An 18,877-nucleotide genomic window follows, 5' to 3' on the forward strand; every position below is an offset into this window, starting at 1 on the left:
GCGCGAAAGCACTCCAGTTCGTGAGACTCCGAATGGTGAGTGGCGTCGACTAAGGAAACCCTATCTCAATGCCTAAGCTTGAGATGGAAGGACCTTGCTACATATTATATTACAGAGTGAAAGAGACAGAAATAAAGCAAGAGATTGGTGGTGGTGCTCCTGGAGGTCGTGTGCTTCCGCCTCCATGACAACGTCGGAATTTTTCGTGTTGGCTTGTTTGAAAACCAAAAGCGCGAAGACAATAGTTGTGCCTGGGAAACCATCCTTCAACTCAGGGTCCTGTTCGCCCAAAGAATTTTTATGTGGGGTATCTGATAGGAAACCCTTGAAAGTAAGTCCACTTGATCCTTTGCCCTGCAGACTTCGAGAAGGCGTCAAGACCGGGATACCATCCGTCAAGAGAAACACCTCGATTGCGCTAATTGATCACAATTGTAGATTACTTATGGTCCACCGTCCGTCACAGCCTTTTGGCCTGGAGCGGGGAATTTTACTCCGATCAGCGGGTTTGTCTTTCCGTCTTGAGAACAACCGCCCATTCTCTCCGTCTGCTGATGAAACCCATGATCCTGGCAACACGCTATCTGACGCCGGTTGGACGTAGTCTGGAGAAGGTCGCTGGTGCCACCAATGGCGAGCTCAATCGGCGAGCCCAAAGGCTTGAGATCGCGTTCTCTCTCTCTTGTTCTTAGCGGCATTTCCTCCGTATTATTGCCAAGTTGGATGCAAGACGAGCGTTTCGTCCATCGCCATTTCTTAAAACATGAACCACTGCTGCACGCCCAATGCTGGGTGTGCACAATCTCCGTCTTCATTGACAGCCTACCATGCGTCGATAAGAGGAGTGTTCGTCCCTTTTTCTTTCTTCCTTTTTCTCTTTCTTTCTTTTCTTTTATCAGTCTTTGATAAATTCGGCTCTCTCTATGACTCTTTAGTCTCCTAACTTTAGGTCGCGAGAATGAGCAGCGTTCTTGGTGGTGCTCCTCCTGGAACGGACCTCACGGAAAATCGCAATCGCGAATTCAATGCCTCCGTCGCCACGGTATATGGCCTTGCTGTAATTTCCGTGGCTTTACGTTTCTTTACAAGAGTCAAGGTGCAGAACTTCACGGTCAAAGCCGATGACTGGCTGATATTGGTTTCACTCGTAAGTTGTCCAGCAACCGACGGGATTTTATATGCCTCTGACCGTCAGTTATCAGGCATCTGTAACGTGCAGTTTCGCCCTTGCGATATCAGGTGAGGACAACCTTGGATGTTCGAAGCTTCCTCTCAATACCCATTCGGACTAAAAGTGGCTGTTTATAGGGGGCCAATACGGCCTTGGGAAACATGTCTGGATTGTACCTCTGTCTGATGTGATGGTATTAATAAAGGTAAGGACAAGAATTACTATATATATATATATATATGTGTGTGTGTGTGTGTGTGTGTGTGTGTGTGTGTGTTTAGAATCACTAACAGTTGTGAGTTATGAAGTTACACTACATATACATGTTCATGTATATCTTAAACGTTCCACTAATAAAATTTTCAATCCTGCTATTTTATCGCCGTATTTTCGGGATGAACTGGTCGATGTGGGTCTGTTTTTTTCTCTCGGGTGGCTATTACATTGCATGCACCATCACTCTGATAATTGCTTGTCAACCGATATCCTATTACTGGACCCAGGTCCAGGATGCGAAATCTGGAAGTTGTCGCTTCCAACCTCACATTTTTTATCTCGGAAATGCAGCAGCCAATGTTGCGACAGATGTATTGATACTTCTTGTCCCCATTCCGCTTGTCTGGAAACTTCAGATGCCCACCTCCAAAAAAATTTTAGTGTCCAGTTTATTTTTGTTAGGCACATTGTGCGTAATACGGCTCCTTCCTTAATACCTTTATTTTCACCAGAAGCTCATAGCTAACAACCAAATGTTTGGCTGCTTATAGTGTCTGTGTCGTAAGTATTATTCGGATCAAATTTATGGGCGAGCTCGCGAGAGCCAAGGATGTCACATTTATCCTCGTTAACATTTTCCTCTGGTCCTTCGTCGAGCCATGCATTGGCATTGTTTGCGCCTGTCTGCCAACACTACGGCCTCTTCTTCAAAAAGTATCACGTGTTCTATTTGGAACGGAATTTGGGAAGAGCTTTAGTTCTGGCCCAGGGATTTCACCTGGGTTGGTGCGAACGCAACAAAGTACCACCGTGGACGGCACTAAAAAGCAGAAGAATGGCTTTCAGAGGATGAAAGGAGCCGTAGGGGAAAAGCCGGAATCGGGAAATGGTCGGATGCGCTTGCGACCCACAGAAGATGAGACTGCGCTAACGACAGTGTCCGCGCAGTTCGAGATGGATGATTTTAGACGAAATGGGACGAGTGATGTTGACTCTGAGAGCCAAAATCAATCTTCGGGGATCAGAGTTAAGACGGACTTCGGCTGGCAGGAAGATGTGCAGTAGCTTATTGAGTTCCTAATATGCAATGACATATATGAGATGCCACATTGACAGTTTTTCTGAGCTTTCTCATATAAGCTTCCTGCTCCATCTACCCCACTTCATGAATTTCTCAAGGGGTATATGTATTGAGCATCAAACACAGCGGCGCGAATGAAGTCGCTCTGAGCTGCGTGTATCAATGCCAATCCATGTTCTAGAGCGATAGGTTAAAGCAACAAACAAAACTATTGCTTAAACATCCCATGCATCTGATGTGGCAATCAGAAAATGAAAAACAAAAAAAAAAAGACATCAATTGGAAGAAATGACAACAGAAAAGCAGAGTTTCATTCTATATCTATGTGCATTGACAGATTTACGGAACATGGAGTCGCATTGAATGACAACTAACATCTGCTGAAATCGACCATCTAATCTTTGGTAACCCTAATCCCGACTCTGTGTGTGGTGGTGAGCATGCAGTAGTAATTCAACTCAATGTCAGTGTTGGAGTGTGGTGTGTGGTCGGTCTGATGGAGTGAAAACGTGGCTCACTTAGCTTTTTCCAGATAAAATCGAGAATGATCATCTATCGATATCTCAACACCCAGAATATGAAAATATTATATTATACGTAATTTACTGATTTAGACATATACATTGATAAATAAGATAGTTATTTAGAATTTAAAATTAGAAGTATATTGTTGAGCGACAGTCTGTATTATTTGGCACTTTTACTCTTAAATTATGTATACAAATTGCAAGAGATATCCATTCAGATTACAGTATTGTCATCAATATATCCGTCTATTATTTTTTATTAAAAATTATATATATTTTAGGATACCATGTAGTTACTGGTTAGTTTTAACAATGAATATATCCCATATAAATTTACTATGAGAAATTCTTTGATTTTTACACATGTAATACACATCATAATATAGCTTTCTAGAAAAGCAAACTTCTTCAAAGGTTTTAGATTACTATATATAAATCTATTATAACAATTCATGGTTGAGATATGTCTGTCAAATATCTTGAAATTTGTATGGGAAAATGCGAGCATTCATTGGATGGAACTAAGGGTTGAATTTCTACTCCCTAGTCATCATGACATTGATTAATAAATAGCAAACATACAGACTAGTCAACCGGAGCGCCCACAGTTGGATACCATCTCTAGAAATTAAGGAAATAATAACAGGAGACCAAAACACTCATTTCGACACCGCAATCATGGCTCATATAATCATCACGAAAATAGAAGCCTCAGACTGGAGCGAAATAATCCAAGGCCATTTCCGAGCGTTTCAACAAGAACCCTTCCAGCAGCTAATACATGGCGAGGATACCCCGCGCAACCAGCAGATCTTCAAGGAGAGGAGCCTGAAGCAGTTCGCGACTCAAAGTAACTCCATCTGGCTCAAGGCGATCGATACGAACAACGGTCGTAAAATTGTTGGCGTGGTCAATTACAAGTTGAAACCCGCTTATGTTCCCCTGGCGCGACCTGAACTGAAGATGGAAGACATGATATGGCTCGAGGATGTGGAGGATAAGAGGATTTTAGATGTGATGTTTAGAGATATTGTGGATCGGAAGCTGAGGCTTTTGAGGGAGGGGCATATTGGTGGGTTTCTTTTGTTCTCTAGCTTTTTGGTTTTTTCTTTTTCTTTTTATAGTCCCTTTGCATATTTGAATGTTTGTATCTATATATACTCCTTCCACCCCTCCAGCACGGGATCATGGCCTGTTTCCTTGGGGAAACCTACATGCCTTGCACAAGTATATCCATCCTGGCTGAGCTATTCTGAGCACCTGCCTAATGTGTAGCCACATAAATCAATTACTGTTGGCATGGTTTAACATGATTCTCAGAGCTCGACGCCCTCTTCGTCCTCCCCGAATACCGGGGCCAAGGAATCGCAAGCCAGCTCATCAAATGGGGCTGCGATCTTGCTAACCACCTGATGGTGCCAGTATGGCTGGAGGCTTCCACGATGGCACACCCCGTGTATCTTCGACATGGGTTTGTCGACATCGAGCACGGCCACTATGTGATGGGGAAGTGGGATGTGGAGTATTATGTGATGAGGTTGGAGCCGAAGGCCCTGGAAGTTAAAGTAAAGATGGAAAACTAGTTAATTATTATGAGGATGTGAAGGTTATGTTGTATTTAATTGGTTTTTTAAGGGTCTCGTGGTCTGAACAAAAATAGAAGCGGGACGGAGTTGTTTGGAATTTATAGTTGATCCATTTTAAGGGTATATACTTGCATGCGTTGGGTACTTCTTGGGCGACGAAAATGTTCCGTGAACTCAAGAAGCTGTCTACCTGGACTGTTTGATATAAATATGAAGCAGGGTTTTACGGATTTGTAAGTACTTGTGAGATGGAAGCGACATCAAGGGCGCATCGGATATCCCAGCCTGAATGTGAAATAGGAAGCTAATATAGTCTTCAGATTATTTGGCAAGGGTATTTTTATATATAACATGCTTCAGTCTCCCTTCACGCGGAGGAATCAGTGTGATTCAGATACCACCATCGTTGATCGAATGTTCCAGTTGAGGGGATCAAGTATTTTCACTCCTTTAGGCTTGAGGGTTCTGAGAGATTATGATAAAGTCACAGGATTCTTACCACTATCCTAGATCCTAAGTTGACCCCCGAGCTAGACCTGGAAACTCGGCCAAACTATGGTGAATTTTTAGCTGCAATTTAGCCGTTTCATAGACTAACTTCTCACCCCCAATACTCTGTAGCTCCGTTAAGGAGCTGTTCATGTCCAATGCTGAATGGACGATTTTGTTCGTCGATAGGACATGTCGAAGCAACTCTGCTCCGAGCTCCCCGTTCTCTGCCACCACTTCGTAAAATTCGTCGTTCTCAATCAGTATATCCACATTGTCCAAGACGAGTGCGAAAATTTCGTCAACAAATTCGGAGTAATTTCCAGTCTCACATCGGTAAACCGCTCGGATCACCTCCACAAAACTGTCGCTGCGGGGGTTGGTTTTGACCCATAAAAGGACCATTTCTTTTGCCCACTCTTGCAGCCAAAATATGTCGAATCTGTCAACGAGAGCGTATAAACGGAGCAATCGGAGGCCCGTGTTTTTCTTGGGGGTGTCCAAAGCGCCTTCAATAGCTAACGTTGACGCTTCGGGGGGTATAATGCGCTGAGTTGACTGGTCGATACCGTCTAGCAAGATCTTTATATCCGCATGAGCTTCTGGCCAGAGCTCTGCAGAGTATGAAGACTCGAAACCATATAGGATGGAAATTAATAATTCGAGAGTATCAGCATCTTCCTCTGGCAGATGGATTCTTTTTGAAGTCGATTCCTAAGAGAAAGTTAGCTAGTCTGTTCGATTTATGAAGTTACCCATAGCTGAAAACAGGATGCGGGTGAAGAATAGGGGCTGAATTGGAGTTGAAAAAAAATCATTGCCTACCACAAATCTCCCCTTCACGGCTCTATCGAAAAATCGTGACCGGGAGCAAATAACGCTAGAATGGACTTTATATTCGCAGTCTTTACCAGATATTGTGAAATCCAAGTTTTCTGGCGGTTCGTCAAATTGGGCTATTCTTTCAACAAGTTTGCGATGGCGAGAGATTTCTTCCTCTGCTTTACTTTCAATTCCAGGTGGCGCTTCTGGGTTATCCATTTTGGCTCCAACCTGCTTTCTCTGGCGCTCTATCCTTCTGAGGGTGTATGTGGAATTGTCTGTCGTTGGAAGTACTGGTAGTTACAGCGAGATTTCTTTGAGCGGCTTATCACAGGGAGAGAATACCATTTATAGTTCAGTGGAGCCTAAAACGAGGATAACCACCAGGGAGGTGCTTTTGGCAGGCAGAATATTTCCTTCCAGTCTGCCTTCAAAGGATGGAAGAATTGATTTCACACAGTCTGATTATGCTTGGGCCTTGCATGTTAGCTGCATACAACAATGTCGCCAATGAGAAAGTAAAATTTGCAGCCTGCAGCCTATGTTTGGATGCGCTGGAAAAACGATGACTTGTCGCTAGTTTTCAACTCCACAATAGGCTTCCTGCTCAATAATCTCTGGGCCGTCCACGGCTTTCCTTCTTCTGCGCCCGTCTCCGCATTTCCGAATAGAAGTTAGAGCAAAATCAAAATAAACTAAGGTCGATGTCCGCTCTCCGTGATCTTCAACTTGCCGGCCGATGCTGACCTCGTGCCATCTTCCCATGCACAGCAACCAGTACTCATAGGGTTTTTGATGTCTCCGTGCCGCGAGACTTCGCCTACTCAGATTTCTTCTATCCTGTCATATTATTGAAATTTCATAATGTTAAGTGTGGATCCTGCCCAGGACGAAGACATGAGAGCCGGGGAAGCGGAGCTCAGATAGAAGATCTTCCGCCTCTCTCGAATGGCGATAAATTCCTCGCCCCGAATGGAGGAAATCCAGTATGAGGTGGTGTGACTGTCGAGTACCAATTAATAATTCCAATGCCCATTGAAACATACATCATCGGATTAGTGATGTTTATTTCCGTTCAGCAGCTTGCGCATGCGATTTCGCATTTTGCTATCAATTCAAAGTCACATGACCATCACCGGGTTGGGACTTGGTAAGTTTGAATCGTTCCGTAATCTTGTATCCGGTTTTAGTTACCAGATACTAGGAGGACTTTTAGTTCGACGCGTGAACTCAGATCATACAATACCGCGTTTCCTCCTCCACCACCACTGCCAACATCCCACAAACATCGACATGACAATAGTGACATTCAGCTCAACCAATTCGATGTACCATTCATTTCTCGTGCCTGCTTCTTTTTCCTGTGATGTATCTGCCTCGGAATCTTATTTCCCAGCTTTACCTTAAGCTCCTACGATCCCACCATCCCCTCTCGCCGCCTGTACTCATACTTGCTGCCCTCGAGCCAGATGCACTGTGTGCTTGTCGAATCTTGACGACATTACTTAAACGAGATTATATCCCTCATAAAATACAACCAATTAGCGGATATGCGGATTTGTCCCGTGCTGGAGAAGAGCTGGTTCGTCCCATGCGAACCTCGCATGGCGGAAGCGGTGGAGTGGTCGTCTGCATGGGCGTGGGAGGCCTAGTGGATCTAAGTGATATATTAAGCCTCGATGTGGATGAGACGGGGAGCATGGGTGGAGTCGAAATTTGGGTCATTGATGCAAGAAGACCCTGGAATTTGGGGAATGTCTTTGGAGGATATCCCGGTTGCGCTGCGCTGGAGGAACAAGATTCACATCCAAGACGGAATGCTGTTGGTTTAAATAAAGGATGTATCACGCCATCTTATAAATCTAATGAAGGAGGAATAATCGTTTTTGATGATGGCGACATCGACGAAGAATTAACAGCGGAAAGGGAAGCTTACTTCGCACTTCTAGAAATGCCGGAGTTGGATGAGGGTGATGAGGAAAGTGACGATTCTAACAGCGCATCGGACACAGATGAAGACTCTGGCTCTCACTCGAAGAAACGAAAGTCATGGTCAGGTCGCGATGACGACGATGAGCGCTCTGATGACGAGGGACCACCCCGACAGAGACGCAGAAGTAACTCTGTTCGTATCATTTGATATCATAAACGGTCTCAAGCCTGGACTAATTGGTATATTATAGGGATCTTTTATAACGTCACCAAGCCGTTATCAACGTCAACCGCGAGATTCCTCGCAGTCATCTCGCTCTCCATCGCCTTCATCAAACTCCGAATCCCCAGCCGCACCCAAACAACCATCGGCCCGTACTCTACGGCGTCGGTTAGTGCGTCTAAAACGAAAACACGAAGGTGTTTTACGAGCGTACTACTCCCTTGGCACTTCATATTCTGAACCTATATCGTCTATATTATACTCGCTTGCATCAGAACTTGGCCGGGAAGATAATGACCTTTTGTGGCTTGCAATTGTCGGCGTATCCAGTTTAGAGCTCTCAGGGCGAACTATGGCGGGTGTAGGGATATCCAATGCCTCTGAGTCTGGAGGCTTAGCTGGGTGGGGAGGTGAGCGAGGTGAGCGCATTAGGCAGGTTCTTCGCGACGAGGTTCGTCGCTTGAATCCTCCCGAACTCTCCGAGACTGGCCGCGATGCTTTACGAAGCGAAGTCAGTGGCGTTATACCGACCACTGGCCGCTCACCCACCGATACTTCGATACTACTTTCACCTGAACCACGATTCCTGCTTGTACGCCATTGGTCTTTGTATGAAAGCATGCTGCACAGTCCATACCTGGCCACTAGACTTCATGTCTGGAGCGAAAATGGGCGAAAGCGTCTACACAAACTTCTCGCTAAGATGGGCGTGAGCCTTAGTCAGTGTCATCAAAATTATACTCATATGGATATGGAAGTCAAACGTGGACTGCGGCAAAAGCTACTCAAGTATGCGCCAATGTATGGGCTGGAAGGACTGGTACCACCTGCATCTTCGGGAGCTCAATTTGGCACTTATGCTGGTTGGGGCTTTGTACGCAGTTGGGGCTGGAAGGCATGCCTGTCCGCCACCGATGTTGGTGTGATCATTGGCGCTATCCTCGAAGTCGGCAAAATAGATCCCACATCATCAGATAGTGATGGCCATCACTTTCAAAAGTTTGCACGTAAACAAGACGAGAATGTATCCAATATCGTTTCTAATCCAGACTCAGACTCTTCCCAGATCCTTGCCCGGTTCTGGAGTGCCTATGATGCGATATCTTTAACGTCATCCGAATCCCCAACAAATCTCCTCAGCTCCTTACCTCTTGCCCAACACCTCCATCGTGCAATTTTACGCACAGGCACCTCTCTACTTTCCAAACACCAAATCCGACATTTACGCGCATTTCGAATTGCAGTAGTTAAGGACGGCCCGGATGTGAAACTTTTCACTAATCCCGGCGCGTTGACTAAACTCGCACTATGGGTGGGGGAGGCGGTTCGTGTGCAGGAGCAAGAAAAGGAAGACATTGTGAAAGTTGGCGGCAAACGGGTAGTGGGGACACCACTCGTCCTAGCCGGCTTGGATGAGGATAGAAATGTCTACGTGGTTGTTGGAACAGGTGGCGGGGGAGGAGTGGTGGATTTCACGGCTCTCGCGCAGCAACGTGATGAGAAGCGGAAAAAGAAGGAAGCGCAGGAGAAAAGGAGGGCAGAAAGAGAGGAGAGGAGGGCTAAGCGGGCGGCTGAGAGAGCGGAGCATGAGGGTGATGAGGATGATGGGTCGGAAGAAGAGGAAGAAAGTGATAATTCTTCATCCTCTAGCTCTGACTCTGACTCGGATGATGAATTTGACGAGCAGAGTAACATACACAATCGAAAAATGGCGCGAAATCGTTTTGGGATTGCTTTCCAAGAAGTTGTTCACGAAACGAATGCACGGGTGAGAATCGACAGTTTCGAGCATTGTGTTGTAGAGGTGCAGAAGGAAGATCTGGGCGGATTTCTTGAAGCGCTAAGTTTCCGAAGCGTTGTTGGCTAATAATAAATACATGCATGATATGTCAATGCATTGTGCCGGACATTACAATCCCTTGCTAATCCGGCCGCAAACTTCGCACAACTTTATTGGGGGATCTGACTATCTCTGGGCATTCCATCTCCTAATGTCCTATCCTTCAGCCCACATCGGCGCATAGTTCTTTCTTTCACCCTGTTACATTATCCTACGTTTTTTGCTCGCCTTGGCTCTCATTTCCGTTCATGAGGAAACTCATCCATCTTCATAATATTCGCCAGAAATTTCCAGCACGATGGTGTTAATGATGTTTCTCGGCTTCTAAATCGCACAATATACCTCTCCTCTCTCCCCTTCCAATTTATCTCTATGCACAACTCCCAACCTTCCGTTTCACGACCTTTCCACGAATGTCACATTTTTAGCCCTTGTTTCGCGTTTTTTGCAACTAGCTTTTTGGAGTATGTCTCACGGTCTCATTTCATCCTTTCTCCTATTTATTCTTTTTTCCGTCACGAAACCGGATATACAGGCCTTGTATATAGCGTTGGAAGGATGTAGAGGGTAACCATAAGGGTTACCGGACCATTGTTGGGAGTTTTCTGAGAATGATTATCTGCTTCGTTTGTTCCGTCATTTTTTCTTTTCTTTCTCTCTCTGTCTCCATTTATCTTCTTCCCTCCCCCAATAGCTACAAGATGGAATGGAATGTTAGTTATATATGAAAGAAAGGGATGCGTGTGCTGAAGTAATATAGAAGCATAGATTCAAACAGGGTTTTTATATATGTGTATTTATGTGTGTGTGTGAAGAAGTTGTCATAAATCTTCAGTTCTGATAATAAAAGTTTATAATTTTATACACAGATTTGCCCTCCCGTCAGATGTTTGAGGGAGAAAATAGGACGAACAAAAGGAGGTATAGATGTCTAAAACAAAACTATCAAAGAAAATGATGGAAACTAAATGGATCATAGCGTAAAGAAAAGTTAAAAAGGAACTTTGAACGGCGTTATGGCTTCCCAAGCAATGAACCAGCAAACCATACCGCCCCTAGACTCGCTAAAACAGATAGCCCCACAAGTCGATTACTCCAGCTGTTCGAATCATCCATTTTCATGGCACCAGGAGATATCTGGTTCGGACGGCTGGTGCTGTTTTGTCGTACTCCCTCATTGCTGATGTTGTTTGAAACAGATTCCGGGGATGACTGTGCATGCACCTGCGGCTCCTTTCGCCTCCATTCCTCAACTAACCTAGCAATGGCTACGAGGTCGTCTTTCAGTGAACCAGCGTCCATTGTTGTGTTCCCCCGATCCCACTCGACATCGACATTCTGCACATTGCCGAAGAAATCCATAACGATACGTTGTCTGCCTTCGGGTTCACCACCAGGGAACAAATCCCATCGCACCCCAGGCTGAGAATGGATCTTCGATTCATCGTAAGAATCGAAGAGGTCGCCAAGAGTACTCTTAGAGTTCTGGTTCGTTACTTGAGTTTCCAGAAACTCAAGGATGTAGTATGTCCAGCGGTCGATGACAGCGACGCCCACGTCACTATCGGCATGGTGGGAGTAAGAGGACTGGGAGAGGGCGCTGGAACCGGTGGCGATGATGTTGGGAGAGTAGAAGTGGGTGTACATGGTATTAGCCTGGCAGGTATCGATCATGAAAAGGAGTTCCCGGTATCGTTTCTTCTCCCACATCTGTCCGAAGGCATCAGCCAGGTCCCATGCGCCAATTTCCTCAGAGTCCTGGAATTTCAGGAACTGGTCCCCGCCGTGTCCGGTCATGTAGACAAGGACGTTGCTTCCTGCATCGGATCCCAGCCGCTTGCTTCGAGGTACGTCATCATCCAGCCGGTCCGTTAAGAGTCGAATAAAGCTTTCTACAGTCACTTCGTAGCCACGGTAGTCTACCTCTATGTTATCACCATAGAGATCCAGAGCGCGGTCAGCGTTGTTATAGACTGTTCCTGGGAATGCGTTTCGAGGGTTACACGCCATGTCATCTGGTAGCATCAGGATGATCTGGGAATCGGGAATCCCGAGTCTCTTGACTGTACGGTAGAGGGAGAGGACATTGGCGAGGTGGCGGTAGTTAAACCAGAATCGAGAGGTTGAGACGAGGACGGCCCAATTGGAGGTATGTCCTGCGGAGACGAGGAGGGAGAAAGCGAGGCAGAGGGAGAGGGAGACGGAGAGGAGGGAGGGAGTGGAAGGAAGGAGAAGCATGTCGGGGTTGGGAGGGGGAACATATGGTGATAATTCAACTCATGGAGACGTGTGTACCTGCTGTGTAGGATTCAGGCAGGTTGGTTGAGTAACGGTAGCGCTGTCGACAGTATCAAAACTAAGTTGAGGTGAGGTTCTGGATGTTTCCTATCTGGGCAATCAGCAAGGCAGAACCTTGGAAGTCGTCCGACGCTAAGAGTGACCTGGACCCGCACACAGTTTCGGGTGGGTGCCATGTACTGGTACCTGGCCCAAGCTCGTGGTTGCGGCTCAAGCCAAAACATCATTCACCATCATCCGCGTCCTGTCTGGCTTCAACCTCGACGAACTTCACTCGCTCCCTTCTTCTTTGTTTCCGATCGCCCCGCCTCTTCTTTTCTTCTCTATTTCTGGTTGTTGCTTTAGACTGACTCATTCTGTTTTTATCCATCGGTTTCGGATAGACAAACTTTAAATGTTTTGTTGTCTGGGTGGCCCTGATACAACAACACTGCTGACAGTTCCTCGGTAACTTGCTTGCACAGCTCTATGCCTGCCGGTTGATGCCTGTTCATCTTCACCATACGCATACTATCGATCAGCAATATAAGATCCCACTGTAGTCTATCTTGACTATTTTATCTTGCAACCGGTATTCCTGTATGTTTTGTCAACTGGTCTAGCCCGCTCGTCAACCTTCTGCTGTGCCATTTTATTATTTAGTTATATGTTTTACCTTTTTTTTCCCCCCGCGAATAGGTTTTGCTTATATTGATTATCTTCATCTCCAGTTCAACCATCTCTCTTCTGCAATTCGATAGAAGGATCGCTTCAAATCCCGTGATTACTCCCTTCGCCAGCTTATAGAGTTGACAGTAGGCTGTATAGATCAGCCTCTCTCGTCAATGTCTTCACCAGTTAATGTCTTTGGGGCTTCACCATACGAGAAACTGTCAAAAACGCCACCGATACTACGTCTTCCCCCAGAGACGCTGAGTTCCATATTTGCGTATGTGAGTACTAGTATTCGCAAACCCCACCAAAACTGAATGATAGAGCTATGCGCTGAGCCTGTCGTATTTGCTAACATACCTATTTCTCACCCTTGTCAGGCTTCCTCTTCAGATTTGGTTAACATTTCCCTCGTCTCGAAATCCTTCCGTGACATAGCTGCAGCCCAGCTCTATCGCTCATTAAGCCATATTTTTGTTGAACGTGACACAAGAACCGGACAGCTGGCAGTGGATCGTCTTACTGGTGTTCTAGATACACTGATAACGAGTGACTACAACTATGCCGCTTACATTAAGGAAATATCCTTAGATACGGTCCAGGGAAGCCATATAGGCATGAATGTGGCTTTGGAATTCAAATATGGCTCGAGCTGTGGAAAGTTTTTGAATACTCTTCTGCTCGCGACTATAAAAAAGATACCAGCCCTGGAAAGCTTCCGGTAAGTCACCTACCTTTTATATTATTTCTAGATAGCGCTATCTTTTGGCCCATCAGTATTTTCTGACCTGATTTAGGTGGAATATTCGCGTAGAAATTAGCCCCGCCATCTTCGAAACATTGGGCAAGCACGGGAGCCTCCAAAATGTCCATGTTCGATTGCAGGATGGGCAGTCTACTCATCCATCCCCGCCAATGGCTCCTTCGTCCGGCACATTTTCGTTTAACGTTCCTGCCTCGTCCATACCGCCTACTACGAGTCACCACCCCCACCCGCATCACCACCCGCATCACCACCCGCATCACCACCCGCATCACCACCCGCATCACCACCCGCATCATCACCCGCATCATCACCCGGCTCCACCTAGTTCCAATCTAGGGTTATTTGCAAATAATAATGTAAAGCCAGTGAAGCGGTTGAATATTCAGAAGTTTCCTCATTCTCCACGGACTTTCTCCAAGTTCTCAAGTCTGAAGAGTTTGGCCGTTTTAGATATGGATACCCTCGAGTATGTCCAAGAGATTGCGGAATGTATTTCGTCGTCCTCAACAACGCTTAAGACCCTAAAGCTTTCTTTTTCGGAATCGTTGGCTCTCAAAGCTAGAAAGAAGACTGTTGTGAATGTGTCGGACACGGATACAGCACAAGACGACGACGACGGCGGCGGATTTTTAAATGATCCATTGATGCAATCTCCAGCGCCTCCACCACCTGTAACGTCACAATTATTCGGAAATATCTCTACACCAAGTGATGCCGATATGCGTCATGAACGTGCTGCCCAGGAAAAGGCCCTTGCTCGAATTTTTGGACTAGAAAAGGAGACTGTTGCGCAACAGAAACTCGAGAAGATTGCGGACCGTGCAATTTATAATGCAGACAAAGAAATTCGGTTGGCGCTCAAGCCATCGAAATACGATGAAGACCGTATGTTTGTGGAAAAGCTATCCACCATCGTACGCGGCCTGGCTCAGAGCAAAGGGGCTTATGCCGCCTCTAGTAAGAGCCTAAAGGCTCTTCAAAAAGTCGAGAAAGCAGTCGCCGCTTACTTGGAGAAGAAGGAAATCGCGGATGGCTATCGAAAGATGAAGAAGAAAGCGTTGGCTAATCAAAAACCTTCTCATAAAGTCCCCCCTGTACCGAAGTCGATTTCACCATTCGCAACTAATCTTCCTCAATCCAAAAACATATTTGGCTTGGATGAAGGAAGCCCTCCCGTGCAAAATCCTGGTATGATATATCCACCACCAACACCATCACAGCTTCCACCATCGAGCAAAAGCATATTTCCCCTACCTTCGAAGGGAACCTACCCTCCAGGCTCTTCATATGTTACGCAAGGCCCTATCCATAAAAACAATACCTTTCATTCAGGAAAACCTGTACCTGGTTGGAAACCTGCCGCTAAGGCTTTCATTGACTACTCATCATCCACATCTGACGCTAGCGAGAGTGTTTTCAACAAATTTTTAGAGGTCCAAAATCAAAGTCATCAACCGTCATTTATCCTTAAGCCAGAAGAGAAAAAATTTGAGGACGAGTTGCAGGATATCGTTGATCTAGAACATCCAGATGAAGTCAACAGTGAAGGTGGTGAGGACCAGGAGTTTCTCGATTTGACGGATAGCTCTATGGAGGATGAAAGCCCACTTCCATGTTCGGGGGGTATATTTAACGAGCCTCAGGCTAGTTTGTTCCCCTCTGGTGCAGACGGTCATGCGTCAAGTTCGTCAAGTAAAGGGAAGCAGCCCGTTAAGGTTTCTGACGATTCCTGGATGACTGGCGTACCAACCTCTGTAGCACATCCGGATACTGGAGCTATGGAGGACACTGAAGACGCCATCCAAGCGTATATTCGCCTCCATCATGGAATCCCGGTGGAAAGCTTATCCATCTACCTGATCCCTGTGAAACCATCCGTACTTTGCCGTGCGGTCAACCTTTCCTCACTGAGGCATCTCTCCCTTCTGAATGTGGGGCCCCAACGTCCATTTTGGTCCATGCTCTCCAAGCTACAAAGAAGTACCCCACTCCAACTAGTTTCCATCCATACAGATAATGTCACCCCGAGTTTTCTTGCGTTTCTAAATGGCCTAAGTTACCTAGAAGAACTCTTCATGGTCGAAAGGATCGCCCGCTCGAAAGTCGAGTCCTTGGCACCCAGGACACAAGTTGTAATAGAAGATATTCAGAAGCAGGTACTCGCAAAGCATGCAAAGCATCTGAAGCGGTTAATGATTCGAAACGATGAAGATTCGACCTGGGCCTTGAATAGGGAATCTGTCGCGCTAATCTGTAAACGTGGCTTCGCGCTGAAAGAGCTCGTTGTCGCCATGGCCTCGCCTAATTTTGTAAGTCGTTCCTGTGCGATCACACTTTTACCTTCCTACTACCTGCAGAGAACACTAATCAAATTTTAAAATTGAAACAGCACTTGCTCATGCAGCACTTGAATGGCTTACGCTCTCTTCGGGTCCTCCATATCCTCTTCGTCCAAAGCGATTACTGCGCCGGCATACTTCGCGAGATAAGATACTGTGCCATTGACAGCATAATCCGATGCCCAAGCCTACAAATAGAATATATTGCAGTAAGCTACGCTCTGAATGGGCCTGCCGGAACTTCTATTTCCCGCCTGGAGTACAACCCATCTTGGCATTCCGCCCGCTCAAAAACCAATAAGAGAATGTCGGATTCACGACTCGATGAGGATAGGGATAGGAATGAGGAGGCGAATGGGAGTGGAGGCAGTTTCGACTGGCACTCACCATTCACTGGCCGTCATACTTCCGGGGCTCTCAAAGGCAAGGGGAAGGAAGCTCATTTTTCATGGATGGCGAATGGGAGTGACGGGGAGGACTCTTATGATGAGGATGATGACGGCGATGATGAGGAAGAGGAATGGCATGGCAAAGTAACGGTGCATGATGGTGTCAAGTTTCGTGATATCACCGGGGTTAAAGTTTGGCAAAAAGAGATGTGGGATTTGAGGCTTTGAATATGAGTGTTGGTTGTGGGGAAGTGAAGGGAAAGCCGTCACCCAATTGAGTGCAATCCTACTTTTGGCCTTCTTTTCCTTTTTACAACCCCATCCATTCTTTTTCAATTTTGCGCCGTATTTCCCGGGCCGCCCCCCTCCACTTGTCCCCTGATAATCCCTCCCTTACAATACAAGTAACTTTGATGCCAATCCCTCACCTTGCGGGACTAAATTGCACGAAATCTGCACCTTGCGTACTTCATGTTTATAATTGATTTTGTCTTTTGTTTCAATTTTCTGGCCAGTTTGTTCTCCTAACAACCGTGGTTTAACAATTCCAATGTTAAGCAAGAAAGACCAGAGCCGACACAAAGGATAGTGAAAAAGTGTGTGATACCGAGAGAGCATGCGAAAGGAGACCAGTCAGTATATGAATGCAAATGAGGATGGGGGCCAAAGCAATCCTCTCTGGGATGTGATTTGTTTTTCCCATTTCGACGCTCATGAGGTTGACGATGATGACGAAACGCATTCCTTAAGGAAGATACATGATCACGATCATGATTTTTAGTTTATTTAGACAATGGAGTTTCCTTGAGTCCTTGATGATTACTCCACTTTAGCTCAATAATTCCCCCCGTAAAGCTTTAATTCCGCCTCTTACCACCAAAAGGGACACAGTTGAAGATGCCACTTCTTTGGAGCCACCCTATCAAAAACTCTCACACTGTGACAACATGGGGCTGGAGATGCAGTCTATAGTATTTAGGTAATAAGAGCAAAATTAGTAGCTACTGGTAGTTAACTGCGACAAAAGCAAGCTCCCTCCATAGTTGTTGGTTCCAAATGCTGGAACCATATTTTTCCGGCCGAAGATTGAACGAACAATGATGTTGAAGTCATAGTCAACTATTACTTCTGTCAAACCACAACTTTGTTTTTTCCCCCATAAGGGCTATTTTTCCTGATTTGTTCCTTCTATTTAGGATCTGGATTAGTACACTTATATCCCGCAGCCATGGCGGGGAAAAAGGGCGGCGAAAACTCCAAAAAAGCGGCGGGCAATGCAAGAGTATGACTCGTTTATACCCCTCCCACTATGGAGGTGACTGACTGTGCGCAATTTGTAGAAAGCCGAAGCAGCCGCACAAAAAGAAGCTGCTGCAAACGCCAGGAAGGCCGAAGAGGAAGCCCGCGAGTGGTCCAAGGGAGCAAAATCGAGTGCAAAGAAGTATGAGATATCTACCTTCTACTACCCACCTATTTACTTCGGGAATGAACCCGTTTTACCAACTTGGCCACCAGGGCCAAGAAAAGCCGATGTAATCGCAGTGCAAGGTTGTACCTGAGAGGAAAAATCCAAGCTAACAAACTGCTCCACAGAGACCAAGCAGAAGCCAAAAAGGCAGAATCAGCCCGCAAAAAAGCCGAGCGTGACGCCCAACTAGCAGCCGAAGAAGCATCCCTACCCTCCAAGCCCAAAGGCGCGGGTATAAAAGCCGCCGCGAAAAAGAACGTCAGCTCCGGCACCACTCGCGCCGGCACCCTCGATCTCTCCCAGCTCGACGCTTCCGACGAGAAACCCACAAGCTACAACAAGGCCGCCCCGGCCCTCAACGCCTCTGGCATCGACAACGCGCTCGACGCCCTCTCTCTAACCACCTCGCCCGGCACAGCCAAGATCGAGCGCCATCCGGAACGAAGGTTTAAAGCCGCGTATACGGCGTTCGAGGCGCGGCGGTTACCGGAGATTGAGCAGGAGCAACCCGGCCTGCGGAGGCAACAGCGCCTGGAGATTGTGCGGAAGGAGTTTGAGAAGAGTGAGGAGAATCCGTTTAATCAGGTTAGCGTTGCTTTTGATGCGACGAGGGAGGAGGTGAGGGCTGTTCAGGAGGCAGAGAAGAAGAAGATTGAAGGGCGGCTAACGGGGAAGTCGGGTTTGTGATGTGATATTTTTCTTGCTCCGTTTTGTTGATTATTACGTCTTTTCTGGGCGTGGTTTTTCAAAAGGGGACTGATTTAGTTAGCCCGCTGTTTTCGCGTACATATTGTTACGGGTGATGTCTTTTTCTTCACTTCTGCTCCGAATGAATGATGCTGATGGTTCGATGATTGCGACTTGGATTTTATCCACTTAACGCAGATGGATATGACATATGAAACATAGGGGTTTTTCTGGCTCCATTTACTCAAGATAGATATATTTCCCCACTCAGTTGTTTGTTTGGCATTTAAACTGACGACCCCAAGCTTATAATCCCGAAACTGGGAATGGAATCTTTGAGCTTTTTCTTTTCCTTTCGAATAGACTACTACAATTGAAAATATATGAAAAGC

General features: G+C 46.2%; 7 protein-coding genes across 7 annotated transcripts; 5 read left to right on the top strand and 2 right to left on the bottom strand.

Annotated features, from left to right (window-relative positions):
• Positions 1 to 184: 184 nt before the first annotated feature.
• HCBG_01367 (uncharacterized protein) lies at positions 185 to 2,452 on the top strand (the record flags this gene model as incomplete). The annotated part of the gene is made up of 5 exons (XM_045428417.1): positions 185 to 600; positions 720 to 846; positions 1,296 to 1,376; positions 1,739 to 1,758; positions 1,939 to 2,452. The coding sequence occupies 5 exons, from the start codon at positions 185 to 187 to the stop codon at positions 2,450 to 2,452; spliced, it is 1,158 nt and encodes a 385-aa protein (XP_045290203.1).
• A 1,221-nt stretch (positions 2,453 to 3,673) lies between these two features.
• HCBG_01368 (uncharacterized protein) lies at positions 3,674 to 4,578 on the top strand (the record flags this gene model as incomplete). Its single annotated transcript, XM_045428418.1, has 2 exons — positions 3,674 to 4,067; positions 4,316 to 4,578. The coding sequence occupies 2 exons, from the start codon at positions 3,674 to 3,676 to the stop codon at positions 4,576 to 4,578; spliced, it is 657 nt and encodes a 218-aa protein (XP_045290204.1).
• A 516-nt stretch (positions 4,579 to 5,094) lies between these two features.
• Positions 5,095 to 6,111, bottom strand: HCBG_01369 (uncharacterized protein; the record flags this gene model as incomplete). Its single annotated transcript, XM_045428419.1, has 3 exons — positions 5,095 to 5,134; positions 5,180 to 5,784; positions 5,896 to 6,111. The coding sequence occupies 3 exons, from the start codon at positions 6,109 to 6,111 to the stop codon at positions 5,095 to 5,097; spliced, it is 861 nt and encodes a 286-aa protein (XP_045290205.1).
• Positions 6,112 to 7,258: 1,147 nt separating this feature from the next.
• HCBG_01370 (DNA replication initiation factor Cdc45) lies at positions 7,259 to 9,914 on the top strand (the record flags this gene model as incomplete). Its single annotated transcript, XM_045428420.1, has 2 exons — positions 7,259 to 8,017; positions 8,076 to 9,914. 2 exons carry the CDS (start codon positions 7,259 to 7,261, stop codon positions 9,912 to 9,914), a joined length of 2,598 nt encoding a protein of 865 aa, XP_045290206.1.
• A 987-nt stretch (positions 9,915 to 10,901) lies between these two features.
• HCBG_01371 (GPI-anchor transamidase) lies at positions 10,902 to 12,125 on the bottom strand (the record flags this gene model as incomplete). Its single annotated transcript, XM_045428421.1, has 1 exon — positions 10,902 to 12,125. The coding sequence occupies one exon, from the start codon at positions 12,123 to 12,125 to the stop codon at positions 10,902 to 10,904; it is 1,224 nt and encodes a 407-aa protein (XP_045290207.1).
• Positions 12,126 to 13,009: 884 nt separating this feature from the next.
• HCBG_01372 (uncharacterized protein) lies at positions 13,010 to 16,558 on the top strand (the record flags this gene model as incomplete). Its single annotated transcript, XM_045428422.1, has 4 exons — positions 13,010 to 13,117; positions 13,217 to 13,557; positions 13,634 to 15,911; positions 15,992 to 16,558. The coding sequence occupies 4 exons, from the start codon at positions 13,010 to 13,012 to the stop codon at positions 16,556 to 16,558; spliced, it is 3,294 nt and encodes a 1,097-aa protein (XP_045290208.1).
• A 989-nt stretch (positions 16,559 to 17,547) lies between these two features.
• On the top strand, positions 17,548 to 18,730 carry HCBG_01373 (DUF1014 domain-containing protein; the record flags this gene model as incomplete). Its single annotated transcript, XM_045428423.1, has 3 exons — positions 17,548 to 17,612; positions 17,671 to 17,771; positions 17,924 to 18,730. 3 exons carry the CDS (start codon positions 17,559 to 17,561, stop codon positions 18,483 to 18,485), a joined length of 717 nt encoding a protein of 238 aa, XP_045290209.1.
• Between the last annotated feature and the right edge of the window lie 147 nt (positions 18,731 to 18,877).

Source organism: Histoplasma capsulatum (genome assembly GCF_000150115.1).
Source record: "Histoplasma capsulatum G186AR genomic scaffold supercont2.2, whole genome shotgun sequence".
NCBI classification, from domain to species: domain Eukaryota; kingdom Fungi; phylum Ascomycota; class Eurotiomycetes; order Onygenales; family Ajellomycetaceae; genus Histoplasma; species Histoplasma capsulatum.